Source organism: Mesocricetus auratus, unplaced genomic scaffold (assembly GCF_017639785.1).
Source record: "Mesocricetus auratus isolate SY011 unplaced genomic scaffold, BCM_Maur_2.0 Super-Scaffold_15014, whole genome shotgun sequence".
Lineage (NCBI taxonomy): Eukaryota > Metazoa > Chordata > Mammalia > Rodentia > Cricetidae > Mesocricetus > Mesocricetus auratus.
In genome coordinates this window covers 16487505-16505957 of record NW_024429186.1, presented here as the reverse complement: position 1 = coordinate 16505957, position 18453 = coordinate 16487505, and the positions used below count along the sequence as shown (strand labels likewise).

At 53.0% G+C, this 18453-nt stretch overlaps 1 protein-coding gene across 1 annotated transcript; it reads left to right on the top strand.

Annotated features, from left to right (window-relative positions):
• Positions 1–5165: 5165 nt before the first annotated feature.
• Chga (chromogranin A) lies at positions 5166–16768 on the top strand. The gene is made up of 8 exons (XM_005068386.4): positions 5166–5402; positions 6032–6078; positions 8462–8555; positions 9283–9351; positions 11799–11918; positions 13259–13648; positions 14155–14609; positions 16326–16768. Exons 1-8 carry the CDS (start codon positions 5357–5359, stop codon positions 16407–16409), a joined length of 1305 nt encoding a protein of 434 aa, XP_005068443.1. The 5' UTR covers positions 5166–5356; the 3' UTR covers positions 16410–16768.
• Positions 16769–18453: the final 1685 nt, after the last annotated feature.

Here is an 18453-nt window from a genome sequence, read left to right as displayed (position 1 = left end):
GGGAAATAGGAAGACCTAGGATCCTGCAGGGTGGGGGTGGGGGTTGTGCACAGGCCATGGACTTGAGAGTCAGAGGACCTGAGGCAAAGGCCTGTCCTGCCTCTCTGCTTTGTTTATCTTGGGCCAATGCCATGGGGTGAGGCCTCATGTTGGTGGTGGTACTGTGGATGATGAGTAGTTGTGGGGACTGAATGACCTAAAGCCTGGGAAGGCTTGGCTCGCACCTGGAGTGCAGTAGGTGCCCTATAAATGCAGCTGGCCCGTCCATCCTCAGGACTCAAGGTCTCCTGCTTCAGTTCAGCCTGTCTCATCTTTATGGCATATGAAGAATGTGAACCAGCGGGGATGACGGTAGCAAGGTGATGGTAGCAGTGGTGGGTTCAGAGCAGCTGAGGCCTGTGCAGGTCATTGTGGCGCTAACCATTTCACAGGCAGGATGCTGACACACGTAGTCAGCTCTGCCACGTGTAGAGCCTACACTGTTTGTGTTTTGTTGTCTTCTTTGTTCTGACTTCCACCCCTGTGAGGGTGCCCAGAGCTGAGGCAGGACACAAGGAACAGAAAGCTAGTGGGTACTTAAGTCTGGAAGTTTACCCTAATCTCAATTATCTTCCAATTCTTCTTACTTCTACTATGGCCCCTTGTCCCAATGATTGCCTGGGATGATGGTCTTTGAAGGCTCCTCCAACCACTGGGGCAAGGGCAGGAATCCCTAGCAAAACTGCCCTTCCCTCTGCAGATCAGAGCCTTAGTAGGCATCTGTGTTCCTCCTTCCCTCACTGCCCTGTGCACAGAGCTTCTCCACAATTAAGTTTCAACACAGGCTGAAGAACTGCAGCAGGGGATGCAGAGTTGGGGGGAGGGAGGGGGTGAGATTGCATCTTCAGATGCAAGGACACCCAGTCCCCCGCTCAGAGTGTGGAGAAAGGCCCTGGTGGCTCCTGGGAACACAGCCAGTGCCTCCGGGAGTGCCAAACACAGAGGCAGAACATGGAATTTGTTATGGGCTCTGTGTGAAGCTGGCTATTTGACCTATCTGGACTCCAGGTTCTGTATGGTCAGATAGGAACAGCACCTTTCCCCTACAATGATCAAACCAACCTGAAGCTGGGAGACACCTATGTCTAATCCCTGTGTTCTTACAGTGGCTTTAAAAACAGTGACAACCTTATTTGACATATATTTGTATATACTTAAATTGTACGGTGAGTTTTCCCAAGTGATAAGTATTGGATCTCTGGATATTGGGTATCCTCCACTGATGTAGTAAGCCAAATCAAACTGAATTAATAACACCAGATTTAATAAACAGAGCAGAGCAAAGCAGAGCACTCCCAGGTGACTCTCGGAAAGGCAGGAGAGGAATCAGGTGGCAGGTCTCGAGGCCAGTTCTTAAATACCCTGTAGGTGTGGTCTTGATCAGCTCTGGGAGTGGAGCTGACACTGGTGGGCTTTCTGAGGGGCAGGGTCTGGAATGGGATAGGTGAAACCTGACAGTGGAGTGGAGATTCCCAGCACCAAGCTTCCTGTTTTAGGGAGGGAAATCTGCATGGCCTTTTTGGAGAAGCACAGAAGAATACATGTTTGAATAGTCTTGTAAAGAAGGGTGTGTGGATCATGGGCAAAGTTCTCCCAACATTCTTAGCAACTAGAAGTAAGGCTATTCACAAGAAACTATCTTTTGATATGATGTGGGCTTCTTTTTTAAAATGAGGATTTATTTACTAATCTCACTCATGTGTTTGTGTCTGAGTCTATGAGCACTGTACAAATGAAGGAGCCCATGGAGGCCAATAAAGGGGGGGTCAGACTCTCTAAAACTAGGATTACAGAAGAACCAGTGTGTTTGGCAAGAGAGGTAAGTGCTCTATCTGTTCTCTATCTCTCTCTGCCTCTCTCTCTCTATATATATATATGTATATGTATATATATATATATATAAAATCTTGCTCTCTCACTCTCTCACTGTCTCTGTTTTATGAGATAGTTCTCTTTATTTAGTCCTGACTGGACCTCACAGAGATCTTGCTGCCTCTACCTCTGAGTGCTGGGATTAAAGGTGTGCATCACCATGCCCGACCCCAGTAGGCTCTTTTAACTGCTGAGCCATCTCTTAAGTCCCCCGGATTTTCTGGCTTATAATGGAGAGTTTAGGAGGAGGACACATAGGGGTGTGGGAAGTAGGGCCAGGGAACCAGAGGACACAGGTCACCAAAGAAAGGACTCTGGAGACAATCCAGTTCGAATCTCTTCCATTTCTTCTACCAGTTTAACAATTAATTAACCAGTCTATCTAACCAACTAGAGACAGAGTCTCGCCTTGTAGCCAAGATGGTGTCAAACTCACTACCACATTACAGGTGCTGCAATTACAGACCTGGTTATTTTCACCATTTTGAAGGGGGGGATGCAATGGTGAGAACTGACTTGTCAAAAATCATCTGGCTAGTATGAGGTAGATCTGGGACAATGTTTTTATAAGTGATGCAAAAAGATGCTAATGCAACCAGGTGTGGTAGCGCACACCTGTGATCCCTGCACTTGGAAAGCTGACGTGGGAAGGTCTTGAGTTTAAAGCCAGCCTGAACCACATGGGAAGACTCTGTCTGAACAACAGCAACCACAACCAATAGACCCACAGTAACTCAGTTAACATGGCATTCACATCGAAGTGGACTCAGACAAACAGAATGAAGCAGGGAAGTCAGGAAGAAACCTGTAGCCCATGCACACCTGTTAGAGAATGGAATGTCGTCCTTAACAAACAGTGCTGGGAAGCTGGGTGCCCATATGTAGAAGACTGAGAGTAGAACCCTTCCTCTCACTCTACAGGAACCCAGCTCAAAATAGATTACAGGTCTTAATGGAAGCCGGGAAGCTTTGACCACCAGAGTGAACACAAGGAAAGTGGGCAGGCTGGCACCATCTGACATTTCAGCATTTGAGTTGAAGGAAGGAGGATCAGGAATTCAAAGTCAGCTTCTTCTGTACAGAAAGCGTGGGCTACATGGGGCCCAATCCCCCAAGAGTGCCAGTGACTACTTTCCTATAGAGAAAGCAGGGTCTTTAGACCACAAAAGCATTGCTGTAAGGGTCATGATGAGGAGAGAGGATCCCTCTTCTAGGCTTCTGTTTCTCAGAGGTGAAAAATAACCAACTGCTGGGAATTTCGTAAAACTTCAAAAATTGTTCTTATAAAAAACAGCTGTTTTTATTTATCATCTATTCTGACATTACAGAATGATAGTCCTAATTATTCTGCAGTGGCTATTCATTTGCTTTTTTTTTTTTAAGTTTAAGCCATTAGAAGAACATAGTATCTTAACACTATGATTTGTTAGATAAGTCCCCAACCAAAGCCTGGCTTTCCAGGCATAATAAGTACTTCAGCACCGCGGACAGCAACCCTCTGCGTGGCTCTGGGGCTGTGTGCGAGCCTAGGACCCCTGCATCCCTGCGCCACATTCTTCTAAGTAACCTGCATGGTGACCTGGGAGCTTACATGTCAAAGCACAATCCCACCCACATCGCCCTCCTGCGGACCCCTGAGGAGCCCCACAGAGGACTCTGATTGGCCGCAGAAGCCCCTAATCTACCTATATTACCCTAGAGGACACTGTGCAAAGCTATAGGCATTCTGACTGGGAAGCCAGGGAGTAAGCAGGGTGGAGGAGTGATCCCTGCAGTCTCTGAGCTTTCCCAGGTTTCTCTCTTCTTGATGGCCTGCCTGCTATGTTCATTATCCTCAGGGTCCACGGTTTGGGAAACATGACATTTACGTGGTGCTTACGTCTGCCACCCCCACCCAGGCTGAGGAGACCATCGTCCACCTGCTGAGGAGACCTTTATTAGAAGAAAGCAAACATTTAACAAAGAAAGAAAGCAAACCCTTCATTGGAGGCCCCCAGGGCTGTTTGCAGAGGCTTATGGGAGGATATCTAACGAAACCACCTCGCACAGTCCTTGGTACACACCTCACAGATAAAGCCTCATTGCCAGGCAACAGAGTTTTTCCACCCAGAGCCCTGATAAGGGGCTTGGGGGGACTGCGTGTTTGGAAAATATGATTTTGTAAGCGGGGGCCGGCGTGTGTTGATTCTGCCTACTGCCAGAGCCTACTGCCAGATAAGCATCTGCCACATTCCCTGGGGGTATTGACAGGGTTGTTTCTCTCAGGACCTCTGACAGAGCCTGTCAGCATGAAGACACCCCGAGCCACAGTCAGAGAGAGGCCCAGCATCACCTAGCATCGGATGCTACTCAAGGGGCTTCATTGGCTACCAAGGGCAGCTGGCAGGATGAGGGTAGAAGGTGTCGGGACAGCAGAAACTGGCTACATCCGATGTAATAACACAGCCCATGGTGCCTTCTGCTGCCACTCACTGTCCTGATGACTTCCTCTCCCTCAGACTGAAAGCCAAAGTCCACACAGAGGTCCCATGACCCTTGCTCAACACTGTCTCCCTCTGCCACCAAACGCTGGGCTCTCTCCCTCCTACTCACATTAGCTTCATTTTCTCCTCTAACTCATGCCTTCTGGGTATATGGCGGCCCCTGGGCCTTTGCACGAGTTGTCCGTTCTCCCTAGAATGTTCTTCCATGTGTTATAAGCCTCTCTCTCTCGGTTCCTCTGAGTCTGTGTGAAGTCTCTGGCTGTGAGTGAAGGGGCTTTCAGCACTATGAAAGCAGTGAGCACTAACCACTATCAAATAACAAATAAATACACACAGTGACAGAATGTGAGACACAAAACTGGTTTGCTGCAAAAAGAGGCCTCACTCAGGCAGGGGTCAGGGGGCTTTAGTGGGACCCCCTGGATATTTCGGGGAGTTCTGAAAGTGAGCGTGCCTTCAGCCAGTGAATCAAAAGCACCTAAGTAGAGGAAAACTCAGCAGCCTGGAGTGAATAGGGGAGGAACGTGAGGTTCAGAGCCGGGAGTGGCACACCATGGACACACAGCAATCGGCAGGTGGAGGGAGGCTCAGGTGGGTCCTCTTCTGAAGCTGGGTGCTCTTTACCCAGCTAGGAGCAGGGTGGAGGAAGCCTGAGGTGAGGGTGGAGGTGGGGCGGGACCGAAGGTGGAGAAAGGGCGCAGGGGGCGGTCCTATGATGTAATTTCCTGGGTGTGTGCTTGTGCGTGTGCGTGTATGTGTGTGTGAGAGAGAGAGAGTGTGTGTGTGTATATATAAAAGAGGGCATAGCGTTGCTGCTGCTACTGCTGCTGCCACCGCCGCCTCCCCCACCGCCGCTACCAGTGATCCTCCTGGGGAAAGAGCTCGAGAGGACACACCATACACCCAATCCTGCCATCCTCCTGCCGCAGTTCGTCCACCCTTCGCGCACCACCCAGCTCGCCATGCGCTCCGCTGCGGTTCTGGCGCTTCTGCTGTGCGCTGGGCAAGGTAAGCGGCTTTGGGCTCGGCAGCGGGTCCCCTCTCCTGCCCCAGGTCCCTTTCGGCGCCCGAGGATTCAGCACCACGGACAGCATCCAGGTCTCTGGTTAGCGTCTCTCACCACACCCGGAGGGACTGTGGAGCCTGACCTCACGGGGCAGCTCCCCCCATCCCCGCAACGCATCACCCACCGGCTCCAGGCTCTGCACCGACCAAGGTCACTGGGGGAGATGGGGACTCCTGCTAGTTCCCCAACTCCTCTCCCCTTGATCTCTTCCCTCACCCCACCTCTTTGCCACCACCTTTGGGGTTTCTCCCCTACCCCAGTCCCACTACGCGGCTGGTCTTGTTCACACTGTACTTGATTTCAGCTCTGTAAGCACCCTCCTCCCGTGGCGAATGGTTGAGGCTCTTCAGTGCAGCCTCTGAGGGCCACCCCCTGGGGCAGCAGGGAGGAGAAGCAGGAATCAGTGCTGGGGATTTATTTGGGTTTGGGATGGGGATCAATTTGAGGGAGAACATTGGGAGAGTGAGTGTCCCCACCCCCGGAGGGAAGAACCAGGCTTTCCCGGGTGCAGAGAAATAACCCCAGTGAGCAGTCTCTCTAACTCTCTGTCTCTCTGTCTCCCTTTTCCCAGTCTTTGCCCTCCCTGTGAACAGCCCCATGACAAAAGGGGACACTAAGGTAAGAAGGAATGTTGGGGTACCTTGGGAGAGGAAGGATGCCCTATGGGCACCTCCTGGCCGGTTCTTGGGCAGCTGCAGGAGCGAGTCTGGCGTAGAGCCAAAGCCGGCACTGCAGCAGCTGAGCTGGGGACAGCTTATACAAGAAGACATCAAAGATCTCTTTCTTCCCCTGCTGTCCAGCTGCAGTGACTTCCCTAGGGGCCCATGTCTCACCTGCTGGGACCTAGAACCAGAGACACTAGTCTGAGCCAAGACCATAGCTTCTCCTGTCCTAGGTGTCCACAGACCTGCCTGGCTCTGCCCTCCCCTTGAAACTCCCCTTAGCCTTCCCACTCTGTCTCCCCGCTCCCGCCTCTGCCTCCCGCCTCTGCCCAGGGCTACCAGTGAGAAACAAGCCATACCAAATCCTCGGACTCTGTTCCCATCAGAACCAGGGCTGTTCCCCCAGGATCTGGATGCCTCCACCAGAGAGTTCTGTTCTCCCTATTCTGAGGGCTGTCTTCTGTGAGAGGACACAGTTAAAAACCAAAGGCATCAAAGAGCTCAGCATGCATTTGTTCAATTGTATTTTCTTATTTATGTGTTGTCAGCTGCATACAGGCTAGCATTTAACTTTTCACCACTCATTCTAGCTGTGCAACCTTGGAAAATCCAACTTCTCTAAGTGTCTCTTTATCCTTTATGAAGAAAGATTAGGATTCATGGGTGACGCCACAGGCACCTAGAAGGTCCTTGGTGAATTTCCTAGAGACTTCCTTTCTCTATCTCCCCATCATTCTTTGTTCTTCCTTCTTTCTTCCTTCCTTCCTTCCTTCCTTCCTTCCTTCCTTCCTTTTGACAGGGTCTCTCTATGTAGCCCTGACTGTCCTGGAACTCATTATGTAGACCAGGCTGTCCTCAAACTGAGAGAGAGCCACTTGCCTCTGTTTCCCGAGGACTGGGATCAAAGATATGCATCACAATGCCCAGCTTTCCAGTATTTGGGGGGGGGTTCGAAGCAGGGTTTCTCTGTGGCTTTGGAGGCTGTCCTGGAACTAGCTCTTGTAGACCAGGCTGGTCTCAAACTCACAGAGATCTGTCTGCCTCTGCCTCCTGGGTGCTGGGATTAAAGGCGTGTGCCACCCCACCCAGCTGCTTTCCAGTGTTCTTGAGACCCCCACCCAACTCCTGTCTCCTGGCGTCTGCCCTCAAAGGCTGGTGACTGCTGGTACTCTCCATGCAAAGTCTGGTGTTGGGGAGAAAGGACACATGCTTCTAGGAGCTGCTGGCCAGATCTGCTCCCACCATCATAGCTGGGGTCAGAGGTGCCAGTCGCTGGGGATGACATGCATGTTCCCTCAGAGGTTGTTATGACTACAGGCCCTGACAGACTTTGCCAGCTTGCTCTCTTGGAGCCAGGGGTTGGATTTCTCCACATCCCATAAACACAGCCTCCTCCGCCTCCCTGCCAGCATTGCCTGATGCATGTCTAGCACCTCCTGCCCCTCCACCCAGCTGCAGGCTGTGGAAAGAGATCCATCCGATGCTGTGACTCCCTCCCTGAGCGTGTGGCACTTCACACTGACTGAAGTGTTTTCCACTGGGTGGGGATTCTCATCCCTGTTTTATGTATGAGGAAACCAAGGCTCAGAGAGTCTAAGTCACTTGCTCAAGATCGCACAGCTAGCACACCACAAACGAACACTGTCTTCAAAGACCAGCTACCAGCCAGGTGCTTCCCTACCGACTGCACCTCACTGGACTAGACAAAACACTCAGAGATGTGTCGTGGTCTGCAATGAGCGTTGAGATGTATCTCACATCCAGTCGGGGGTGCTTCTCATGGAACAATGTGGAGCCCCCCGGATGTGGTTCAGAATGGGAGGTGGCCTTATTTCTGGCAAGTTCAAGCCCAGATGGGTTTGTGTTCTTGACTGGACAGTCTGGAGGACATCTTGTCTGAGCTGATCCTTTCGAATCTGCTGGATCCCAAGAGGTCCTCTTAGGTCTCAGAGTCAGAACCATCCTTAGAGAACTACCCAAAGAGTAAGAAAATGACAAACACACACTCCCACCCCTCCTTCGGCAGTGGTCCCCTTGAGGCACATGCTGGTATGCCCATGTGATTGGTTTGACCTATAGTGTGTGTCTGTGTGTGTGTGAGAGAGAGAGAAAGAGAGAGAGAGAGAGAGAGAGAGAGAGAGAGAGAGAGAGAGAGAGAGAGAGAGAGAGAGAGAGAGAGAGTTCTGTTTCTATGGCTCTAGTTAAGGAAGCAGAGGTTGGCCCCAGGCTTCTTGCAGACAACATAAATGCTCTTCTACCCTCCTGGGAAAGTTGCCCTGGCACCTTGGGGGCTGAGTTCCATGTTCATAGCAGCCACTGCCTGCCTTGCTGTCTCCCAGGTGATGAAGTGTGTCGTGGAGGTCATCTCTGACTCGCTGTCCAAACCTAGCCCCATGCCTGTCAGCCCCGAGTGTCTGGAGACCCTCCAAGGAGGTAGGAGCCAGAGGCTGGAGGGACTGGGAGGCTAGGATGCGGGTGGGTGGTGGCTCTCGGCGTCTCATCCAGAAGTCATTGCCCCAGTGCCCCGATCTGTGCTGGAATCCGGGGCGCACACATGAAGCGGTGACAGCTCCTGGGATTGATCCTGAGGCATGTAGACTCTCAGAGGGGTCATATGGCAGTTAACCAGAAGCCTGGCAGAATGAAGGGACTGGAACAGCAGGCTGCAGACTGGGTACCCTGTGGGCCAGGGTTCAGTGTGTTGCATTCCCAGCTGACATCAGTAGCCATTCTCTGGATCTGGGACCAATCAGAGGGTGTTAAGAGGGTGTGTGAAGGACCACATCTTTCCATGCCGACAGTCCAGCACATGACAGCACTGGTGATGGACAGGTAGGATGAGGAAGGATGTCAGGAGGAACAGACAGGGCTGGCTGCGTGGAGCCGGGAAGTATCTACACACTCACTGAGCCTGAGGCCCACAGCCCCCTCCTTGGGGGCTGGGCACAGAGTCAGCAGTTGACCTTTCTACTGCAGTGGGGAGGTGATTGGCATCTTGGAAATGAGGAATTTCCAAAGTGTTCTACCAAGACACAGGCTTGCCACTGCCTTCCAGTGCTGTTTCCAGAATAAATGCCTGAGCTCAGCTGAAAATGTCCACACTAACCTCTCCCGGGGCTGTCCCATGGAAGCCACCTGTAACTGTGCTCTCTCCCTGCAGATGAGAGGGTACTCTCCATCCTGCGACACCAGAATTTGCTGAAGGAACTCCAAGACCTGGCACTCCAAGGTATTTCAGCACCGCACACAGTTATGGGGTGGGGGGGCCAGCAACAGAGCAGGAGAGAACCAGGTGGAGGCTGAGCATACCCAGGTGCTGTTTCAGAGCAGAAAGGTGCGGTCCGTCATGCCACTTCGCTCCATTGTCAAGACTGCTCAGAGAGGCTGAGTGATTTTCCCAAGGTCACACAGTGAATAGACCTTGTTAAGACCATAAACCATTCTGGGGACACTCCTCAGCCTCTGGGAGTGCAGTCCTCAGAGAGGCCATAGGATTCCTCTCTGCAGACCCAGAAGTGAACACACACAGAGAAGGTTCTTGCTTCATGGACTCTTGACTCCATGGATGACGGGAGGCAACGTCTCGCTTGTCCCTACACACAGACCAGACTTACAGCGTGTCTTGGACTGGGAGGTGACTTTTCCCAAGAGACTAAGAAAATCCAGGCGCCTTTCAGATGGAGGTTTGAGGCTGAGGTCTCACAGCACTGAGGGTATGCAAGCTGGTCAATGGGCCACCAAGGAGAGTTACGCTCTTGTCACATCACCACCCCCAGCTTCTTCATGGTTTGAGGGAGGGTAAAGCACCTCCCTGGAGACATGGAGGGCCTGGGTTCCAGCTCTGCTTCTGCCCTGGCTGCCTCCTCAGGAAAGTAGCCAAGCTTGTGAGGTAGGACCTCAGTGTCTCATGCATGAATCTGTCACCTTGGCCTAACTCAAACCAAAGCCACTCTAAGGCCTTTAGCGCAGTGCGAGCTGTGAGTGAAAATGGAGAGAGATTTGGGTGAAAAAATGAACAAAAATTAACCCTAGGGGTGGCTCATGCTTTCTAATCCCAGTACTCAGGAGGCAGGGGCAGGCAGATCTCTGTGAGTTTGAAGCCAGCCTGGTCCAGGACAGTCAGAACTGACCACACAGAGAAATCCTGTCTCAAAAACAAACAAACAAACAAACAACAGTAACCACCACCACAACGAAATAACCCTAGCAATCCCCCTTCCCTGAGGTAGCTTGGTCCTTTTCTCTCACTTGCTGGTCTGTCTTGGCAATAAACATCAACCTCCCATGTTTTGCTTTTCTGAGACAGGATCTCACGTAGTCCAGGCTGACTTGAAACTCACTGTGTAACCGAGAATGTTCTTGGACTTCACATCCTCCCATCCCCTCCCCCTTCCGAGTGCTAGGGTTCCAGGCGTGGGCTCCCACACTGTTTTATGGGAGCTGTAGATGTAACCTAGGGCTTCATGCATGCTAAGGAAACCCTCCACCAACTGAACAGCCCCAGCCCGGGAATCCACGCCTGGCATGCAGGGGATGGTGGCTGGTGCTGCGGTAGTTATTATCATTTTTGTCCCCTCTTTGTTTTTGTTTTGAAACAGGGTCTCTTTGTGTAGCTCACACTGCCCTTGGACGTGTAGTCCTTCCTCAGCCTTTGGAGCTGGGATTGCAAGCATGTGCCACCACACCCACCATGCCAGGTGCATGCACAAGACACTGCCCTACATGTGAAGCGTGGTCTCTTTCCTCAAGGGTAGCCAGGGTTGGAGCGGGGCTGCAGCTCAGGCAGTCCAGGTCTCCAGGGTGGTGCTTTTTAACAAACCATTAGATATTTTAATTATAATTTTAAAATTAAACATTGGATGGATATTCCATTTAAATAATTAAGTGGTCCAATAGAGACGGTTACAGAGAAATGTGCCCCACTCTACACATATCTAATAATAACGAGCATCTGGTACATATGGGGTTGTTTGCCATTTCGAGGGCACTGGGTGTATCTTCAGCCATCGTGGTCATCATTCCATCCCCGCTTGGGTTCTGGATAATACTCTTGCACGGAGACCTCGGCCTGAACATCTACCATGAGTCTGTTTATAAATGAGCACCTGAACCTTGGGGAATCCACGTTGTCCAAGGTCACAGTGCCACGGGCATGGCCAGGAGAGGCCTGGGACCCACTGGGGTTGAGTTGGGCAAACTTCCTACCTGCATTGACCCTGAAGCTAGAGCTGTGTCCTGATGCAGACACAGCTACAGGAGACTCAGGGTGGCACCAGCAGCAGCAGGGGCTATGTAGGCAAAAGGACTCTGGGCCATGGGGTAGGTACAGCCCCGGGCTCAAAGGTAGGCACAGTACCTACACTCTCTGGGTGCCAAACTTGGGGGTTACAGAACAGTGGGGCTCTTAATTAAAGAGGTTCTGAAGGTTTCTCAGTGCTCCTGGGGCCTTGGGGAACCTTCTCTTCCGTTTGTGCCCTTATTGCTCTCAATGGTACAAGAAGAGCTTTCTCTCCTTTCCCACTGAGTCGGAGGGGTGGTGTGGCCTGATGGGCTCACCTGTGTCCTCAGCTTCTGTCGGAGAACACAAACTGTTCATAGTGGTGAGGTAGGCCTACGGTGTCAGACAGACTTGTCAGGGCTTGGCCACATGGGACCTTCCCTGTCCCCTCCCACCAGGTGCCAAGGAGCGGGCCCAGCAGCAGCCAAAGCAGCAGGAGCAGCAGCAGCCACACAGCAGCTTCGAGGATGAGCTCTCGGAAGTGTTTGAGAGCCAGAGCCCAGAGGCCAAGCAAGGAGGTCAGTGTGGCCAACGGGGAGGAGTGGAGCCTGCAAGAAGAACAGTGGTCTCCAGGGGGCGCTGTTTCTTCAGAGCAGGAGGCAGCTTCTGTTCTCTTCCCTTGACATGGGGGAAACAGAGGCCTCCTCCCACAGGGTTCATACCATAACTGGGAATTTGAACCTGGCTCTGTCTTACCCAAAGCCCGACACCAGTCCCCTGCTCCAGAGGCAGCGGTAACCCTGGGCCAACCTCATGGTCCCAGCCAGAGTCCCCGTCTCTGGCTCCTGTCCTGGGAGCAGACCCCACCTTAGTTGAAGGTGCTGAAGGAGGGTCCAGAGGAGTGGGTTCCAAATACAAAATGACCTGGGTCGTCAGCCCTGAAGCTAAAGAGCAGTGTCACCCAGCCACCTACCCTGAAAGTGTGACAAACTGTAGAACTGGGATTTTTATATCCAAAGTGGACAGAAAGGCCAGTTCCCAGCAGCTGGCCCATGGTCATCTTCTGGACACACATACAGGTGTGTCAGGCACCCCCACATCAGCTGTCACCCTGGTGGCTGCTTGTCATGCTGCACAGACTCCCACATACTGCTCCCATGGGAACCAGTGTCTAGATCACTGTGGTGCCAAGAAGGGAATAGTGCAGTGTGTGTGTGTGTGTGTGTGTGTGTGTGTGTGTGTGTGTGTGTGTGTGTGTGCATGGCTGGAGGCTTTAGTGCAAAGAGACCCTGAACTTGGCATTTGGAGGCCTGAGCAAGGTGGGCCCAGAGTCCGACGGATGACAGTTGTCCCGCCTTTCTGACCTTCGTTTTGAGTTCTGTGGACTGAGCGGCCTGAAGCCCTGGTGACAGGTAGGCCCTGGTGGCGCTTTGTTCAGTAGCTGTCATTCTAGAAACAGGAGGGGTTTTTACTCTTAAAAGCCTGTCTTCAGGAAAATATCTCTCAGTAGAGGTTTGTAAGTGCTAAACCCACAGCACTCAAGACATGCAGGGATTGTCTCAAACACAGAGAGGTTAAGTGATTTGCCCAGATCACACAGCAGTCCAGGGCTGTCCTAGTTTACAGTTTAGGGCTCTATCTTCTGAGGACATTTTAAATTATAATTTTTATTTGGGGGTTCTATTCTTGCTTTCAAAATTATGTCCTGTTTTGAGAAGCAGAATTAAAGAAGCCCAATTCAGTTGCCCTCAGATCAAACTCCAAAATGAAATAAGAAATATGAAAGGGTGACCTCAACCCTTTTCCTAGGGTGGGCTTCCTGGAAGCCAAGACATCTGATCACAGACTCGAATTTAGCCTCAGGAGGCCCTAAAGACAGCTGGGTCCTCAGCTTGACTCTGGCCTTTTGTGTTCACAGATACCACAGCAGAAACTCCCCCTGAGGAAGCTGTGGAGAAGAGAGAGAATTCTGACGAGGTGCAACAGGGTGGCTCTGAGGGAACCACTGAGGGACCCAGGCCTCAGGCTGTTCCAGAGCCTGGGCAGAAGTCCTCTATGATGGGGAACAGTCAGGCCCCTGGGGTGGATGCAGCCATCAACACCCAGCCGCCGGCCAGCCTCCCCAACCAGGATGGTGTGGACTCCCAGGCCACAGGGGACAGCGAGAGAGGCCTGGGCACCCGGCAGCAAGCCGGAAAAGCCAAGCAAGAGGAAGAAGATGAGGTTAGAGGGAAGGCTGAACCTGAAGAAATCCCCACCACAGCATCCAGCTCCCAACCAGAATATGAGGCGATCCAGAAAGATGAGGGTATGTCTGGTGACAGGACCTCAACTGATGTGTCTGGGAGAGGGGTGGCCTTATGCCACCTCCATAACAACCCTGAAAGATGGCTCCACCATCCAGGGGAACATCAGGCTAGGAGAGCTTATATAATTTGCCCAAGGCTACACAGCTAATTGGTAATCAAAGCTACGATTCCAGCTCCAGTTTGTCTGACTCCCAAATGAAGCAATGATCACCCTTCTGCACCTGGGAGGGAGGAGGGGCTGCGGGGAGGTGCACGGAGAACACAGAGAAGACAGGGTGAGGGTCAGTGAGGGCTCTGCAGACTCACTTCCTCGAGGGTCCTGAAAAGCACAGAGTGACGATTTCTCTGTGCTCCGGGTGGGGCTGCTATGGAGGGACTGGCCAGATGCTCAGTGGTGAGCTTGGCCTTAGAGGTGGCTGCACAGAGGATCTTGGGGAGTGGCGGGGTCTGGGGTAAAAGCAGCCCTTCCTCACTCACTCCCTGTTGTCGCCACCCCCTGCTCCAGGCCAGTCGGAGTCTCGGGCAGTGGATGGAGATGGAGAGACCCGGGCTTCCGAAGCTCTGTCACCCGAGGGGGAGCTGGAGCCCTCTCAGCAGGAGGAAGACGGGGAAGACGTGATGGCGGGCCACCCCCAAGGTCTCTTCCCAGCTGGGAAGAGCCAGGAGCTGGAGCACAGGCAGGAGGAAGAGGAGCGGCTGTCCAGAGAGTGGGAGGACAAGCGATGGAGCCGGATGGACCAGCTGGCCAAGGAGCTGACAGCAGACAAGCGGCTGAGGGGCGAGGACGACCCTGACCGCTCCATGAAGCTCTCCTTCCGGGCCCGGGCCTATGGCTTCAGGGACCCCGGGCCTCAGCCACGCCGCGGCTGGAGGCCATCTTCCAGAGAAGACAGTGTGGAGGCCCGAGGCGACTTTGAGGAAAAGAAGGAGGAGGAAGGCAGCGCCAACCGTAAAGCAGAGGTTGGTATAAGTCAACCACACCAGCAGCCCCTCCCCCACCGAGAGGACACGGTTCCCTTAGCTGGAGCGGTACTCAGAAGGGCTTGGGATAGAGCTACTGGGCCAGGGGGACAGTGGGAATGGCCTGGGCTGGAGGCCTCAGACCTGCCCGAGGGACACGGAATGGGGACATGGCCTCTGCCGGTCTGTAAGCTGGACATGGGAGTGATGGGGGTGGGGCTTTGGATGGAGAGCTTGGCAGGACTGGCCTGGGGCCTCACAGGGCACCTGTAGCCCTGGGAACTGGGAAGGGAAGCTAAGGGAAGGTCTGGTTGGTGGCCATGTCCTCCTGGTCCCCAGGCAACACAATTGCATCTCCTCCTGGGTTCAGAGTCACATATGGCCCACAATGGCATAGCAGGGCAGGGCCAGCTGGACCTTGGCGAGCAGATAGGGAGGCAGGGAGGAGCCGGCAGACTTGGTTCCGCCTGGTCCTGGCTGTGTGGCCTTGGGCAGTCACTGGCCCTCTCGGAGTCTCATTAGTTCCCCCATTTGTGAAATGAGATATGGAGTCTCTCTAATTCACCTCCTTATCACCACAACACGGCCTTCAAAACTGCGATCTACGCAAGGCCACTTGGGCAGCTGCAAGGGCGGTTTGGGGACACAAAGGATGTGGCACAGGAGAGCTGGGCTTCTTGGCGGGCAGGAGGCCTCTTGAGCTGGAGGAGGTCTTGGTGGGACCTGGCTAAGCCAGTGCTTCAGAGGGAGTTGGGGTTCTATCGGGAGCCTGCTCTACCCACAGCCCCGACCTCAAGACTCTTTTCTGCCCACCCAGAAACCTTCTTAGGTCCTGCCCATCTGCCCCGGAGTAGGTTCTATTGACATCTGGGAGCAACAGGCCCCTCTTAGGAGTGGGCACTGGCAGAGAGCATCTGTCCTGGAGGTAGAGGGAGGGTGAAATGAACCACACTGTGTTCTTCGGCCCCAGCCCTGGTCCCAGAACAAGACAGGCAATTTTAAGAGCCCTACTACCCACCCATAAAGGTTTCTTACTCATGGACAAACAGAACTTGTGGTGAAGAAGCAGGTGCCCCAGGTGTCACAGACAGGAAACTTCAACAGCACAGAGCTCATACTCCATGGACTGCTCTAAAATAGAAGGATCTAGAATCCCTATTTCCAGGGTAGCCACTGTCAGTGTCCTGTGGACATTGCCTTGGCAGGGCAGTAAATTCCAGACTTGGGGGCTCAGAGGAGGGGTCTCCTGCTTCCCCGACTGTCCTGACTGGAGCATGGGATATCCAAGGGTCAGTACCCAATGTCATAGCCCAGCCCTGGGCAGGTCCATGGTGACAGTGCTATGACCATTGGCCCAGCAGCTTCAGAGGCTGTAGGAGACAGATCAAGCCAGACTGGCTGCACCCGGGAGCCAGCACTGGTATCCAGGCTGAGGTAACATCCTAAAAGGAACCATGTACCCTGAAGGAACAGGTTTCCACTGGCCCAGAGTCCCATAGATGGGGGTGCATAAGAGGTCATGAGGGCCTTGGTATAATAATCCCCAGAGCACCCCAGCATTGCTGGGTGGCATCATTGTGCCTGTGTTGTGGACGAATCCCCTGGGACTCAGACACTTGTCTGAGACTAGCTGCTAGCAAACAGCAGGGCCAGTCTGGCTGACTACGCGATTCCAACACGGTCCAGTCCCATGTGACCCTGTGTGTTCCCTTCTAGGACCAGGAGCTAGAGAGCCTGTCAGCCATCGAGGCAGAGCTGGAGAAGGTGGCTCATCAGCTGCAGGCATTGCGGCGGGGCTGAGGCACTGGCTGCTGGTGCCAGCCATGGCTCCAAGGCACCCTGAGACCCTGGTTCCATGGCTTCAACGCTGCTCCTAGTAGGGAGGCTGCCTCTAGCCGCCAGAGGCCTGGTTGCTGTCTTGTCCCCCACTCCCTCTGTTCTCAGCCTCTGCCCTGGACACTTCTGCAGGACAGCCCTGACTGTCAACACAGATTCCTTCTCTGAACACAGGCAGCTTTCTAGAAGTTTCTCTTCCACCTTATCCACGGGGCACGACTGCAATAACTTCTGAGCTTTGGGTGAAAGCCAAGAACTCCCGACTACAAGATATTCCAGATAAAATTTATTGAAGAAAGAATAAACGTGCTTTGGGCTCCTTCCTTTCCTTTGACTTTTTTCTTTCCTGTTCCGCTCAGAGTTGGGTAGAAGGACAGAGTAGGTTTCTATGCTGGGCTGTGTGTGTGTTTTGGGGGACTCCTTTCTGGACCATTTACTGGGCAAGTGACTTTGTATCACTGACCCTCGGTTTCGTCTATAGTTGGAGGTGCTGAACTGCCCAGAACGGGGTGTAGAGATGATCACCACCGTAGGGGGTGGAGGTGTCTATCACCCACTGCTCGCTTATCTTCTAGTCATGCCTGAGCTGGGCAGTTTCTGCACTGTCCCATAGCTACCTTGGTGCTGGGTGGAGGTTGACAGGCCCCAGGATAATGTCTTCCACTGGCCATAGGCACCAGTCAATGCTGGACTCCCCACCATGGCTTCTGTGCTGCTCAAGTCCACAGTGCCCATGACCACAGGCATGGGATCATGGGATGTCTGAGGTATGGGACAGTTTACTAGAAAATAATAGGTCTTAGTTACAGTTTTGAGAATAGGGAAACAGAGGCGGGGAAGATGAAACGGCGCATTGAAGTCACAGTAGAGCTGACACACCAGACTTTTAGGCATGGGACTTTTGTAGGTATTGCAATCGTGCCCGGCTGGGATGTGGTGCTGGACCCATGGGTGCTGGCTACTAGGGCCAATGATTCCGTCACTCATTGAACATTTGTATGCGGCCTGGTACACCTGCACATGAAACCTGGGATGAAAGCCTGGCTTTGGAAACCTGTTGTCTCGTGGGGCAATTCAGATCCTCCTACAGTCAACGCAGCCTCTGATTGTTGGGCTTGTGGGTGGCTCTGCGGCCCCCAGCTTCAGACTGGAAAGTTACCTCTTCATTGTCCCGGCCTGTGCACCTCAGCTAAAAGCCATCTGGTGAGGGACCCCCAGGTGGTGGTGCTGAACACACGGGGACTGGGTGTGGCTTCAGCAGTGCATGTGTGAGGGTCTCCTGCTAGGGAAAGCAAGGGCATGTGCAGGGACAGGAGCATCGCTGCTACCCCAGGCAGAGCCAATTCCAGAGCTCCAGCTGGTACTTGAGAGCCTGGTCCCAAGGGTCCAAACGTTGCCTCTGCCCACCCATTCACTATACCTAGAGTACTTGGCCAACCTTTCTGGCCCTCCCAGAGCCTCAGTTTCCCAATATGGAATACTGGTTTCTGTGGTAAAGCCTGACTGTGTCAGACAGCACAGACCAAAAACTCCTACAGCAGGGGAAGACATGGGAGAATGGAGGTAGGAGGTGAGGCCTAGCTTCTCGCTGCTACCGCAGCCTGCACCTGAGGCGGAGCCACACCCTGCACGAGGTCACTGCCGAGACATGGTTTTCTTCAGGCTTATACTCATTATACATGACACAAACTCCCACTAGACTACCAGAGACCAAAACCATCCACCATCAAGACTAAGCGACATCAGAACACAGGGACATCTTGTCGCCAAAGGATCCCATCCCCAAGCATTGTCACAGCACAGGAAGCAAAGATAGAGCCTGGGCAGGAGCCAATGAATAGAGTATGGCTGTGTAGATAGCATAGGTCGAAGTGCATTTGGTGTACAGATCTGACCAAGATACAACGACGGGGTGGGGAGAAGGGGGGAAGGGAGGAGCCATCACAAAGATTAGGTGTGGACACTGCTTAGCTCCTCGGGTAGGACGGCTCTACATAAGCCCTGTGTG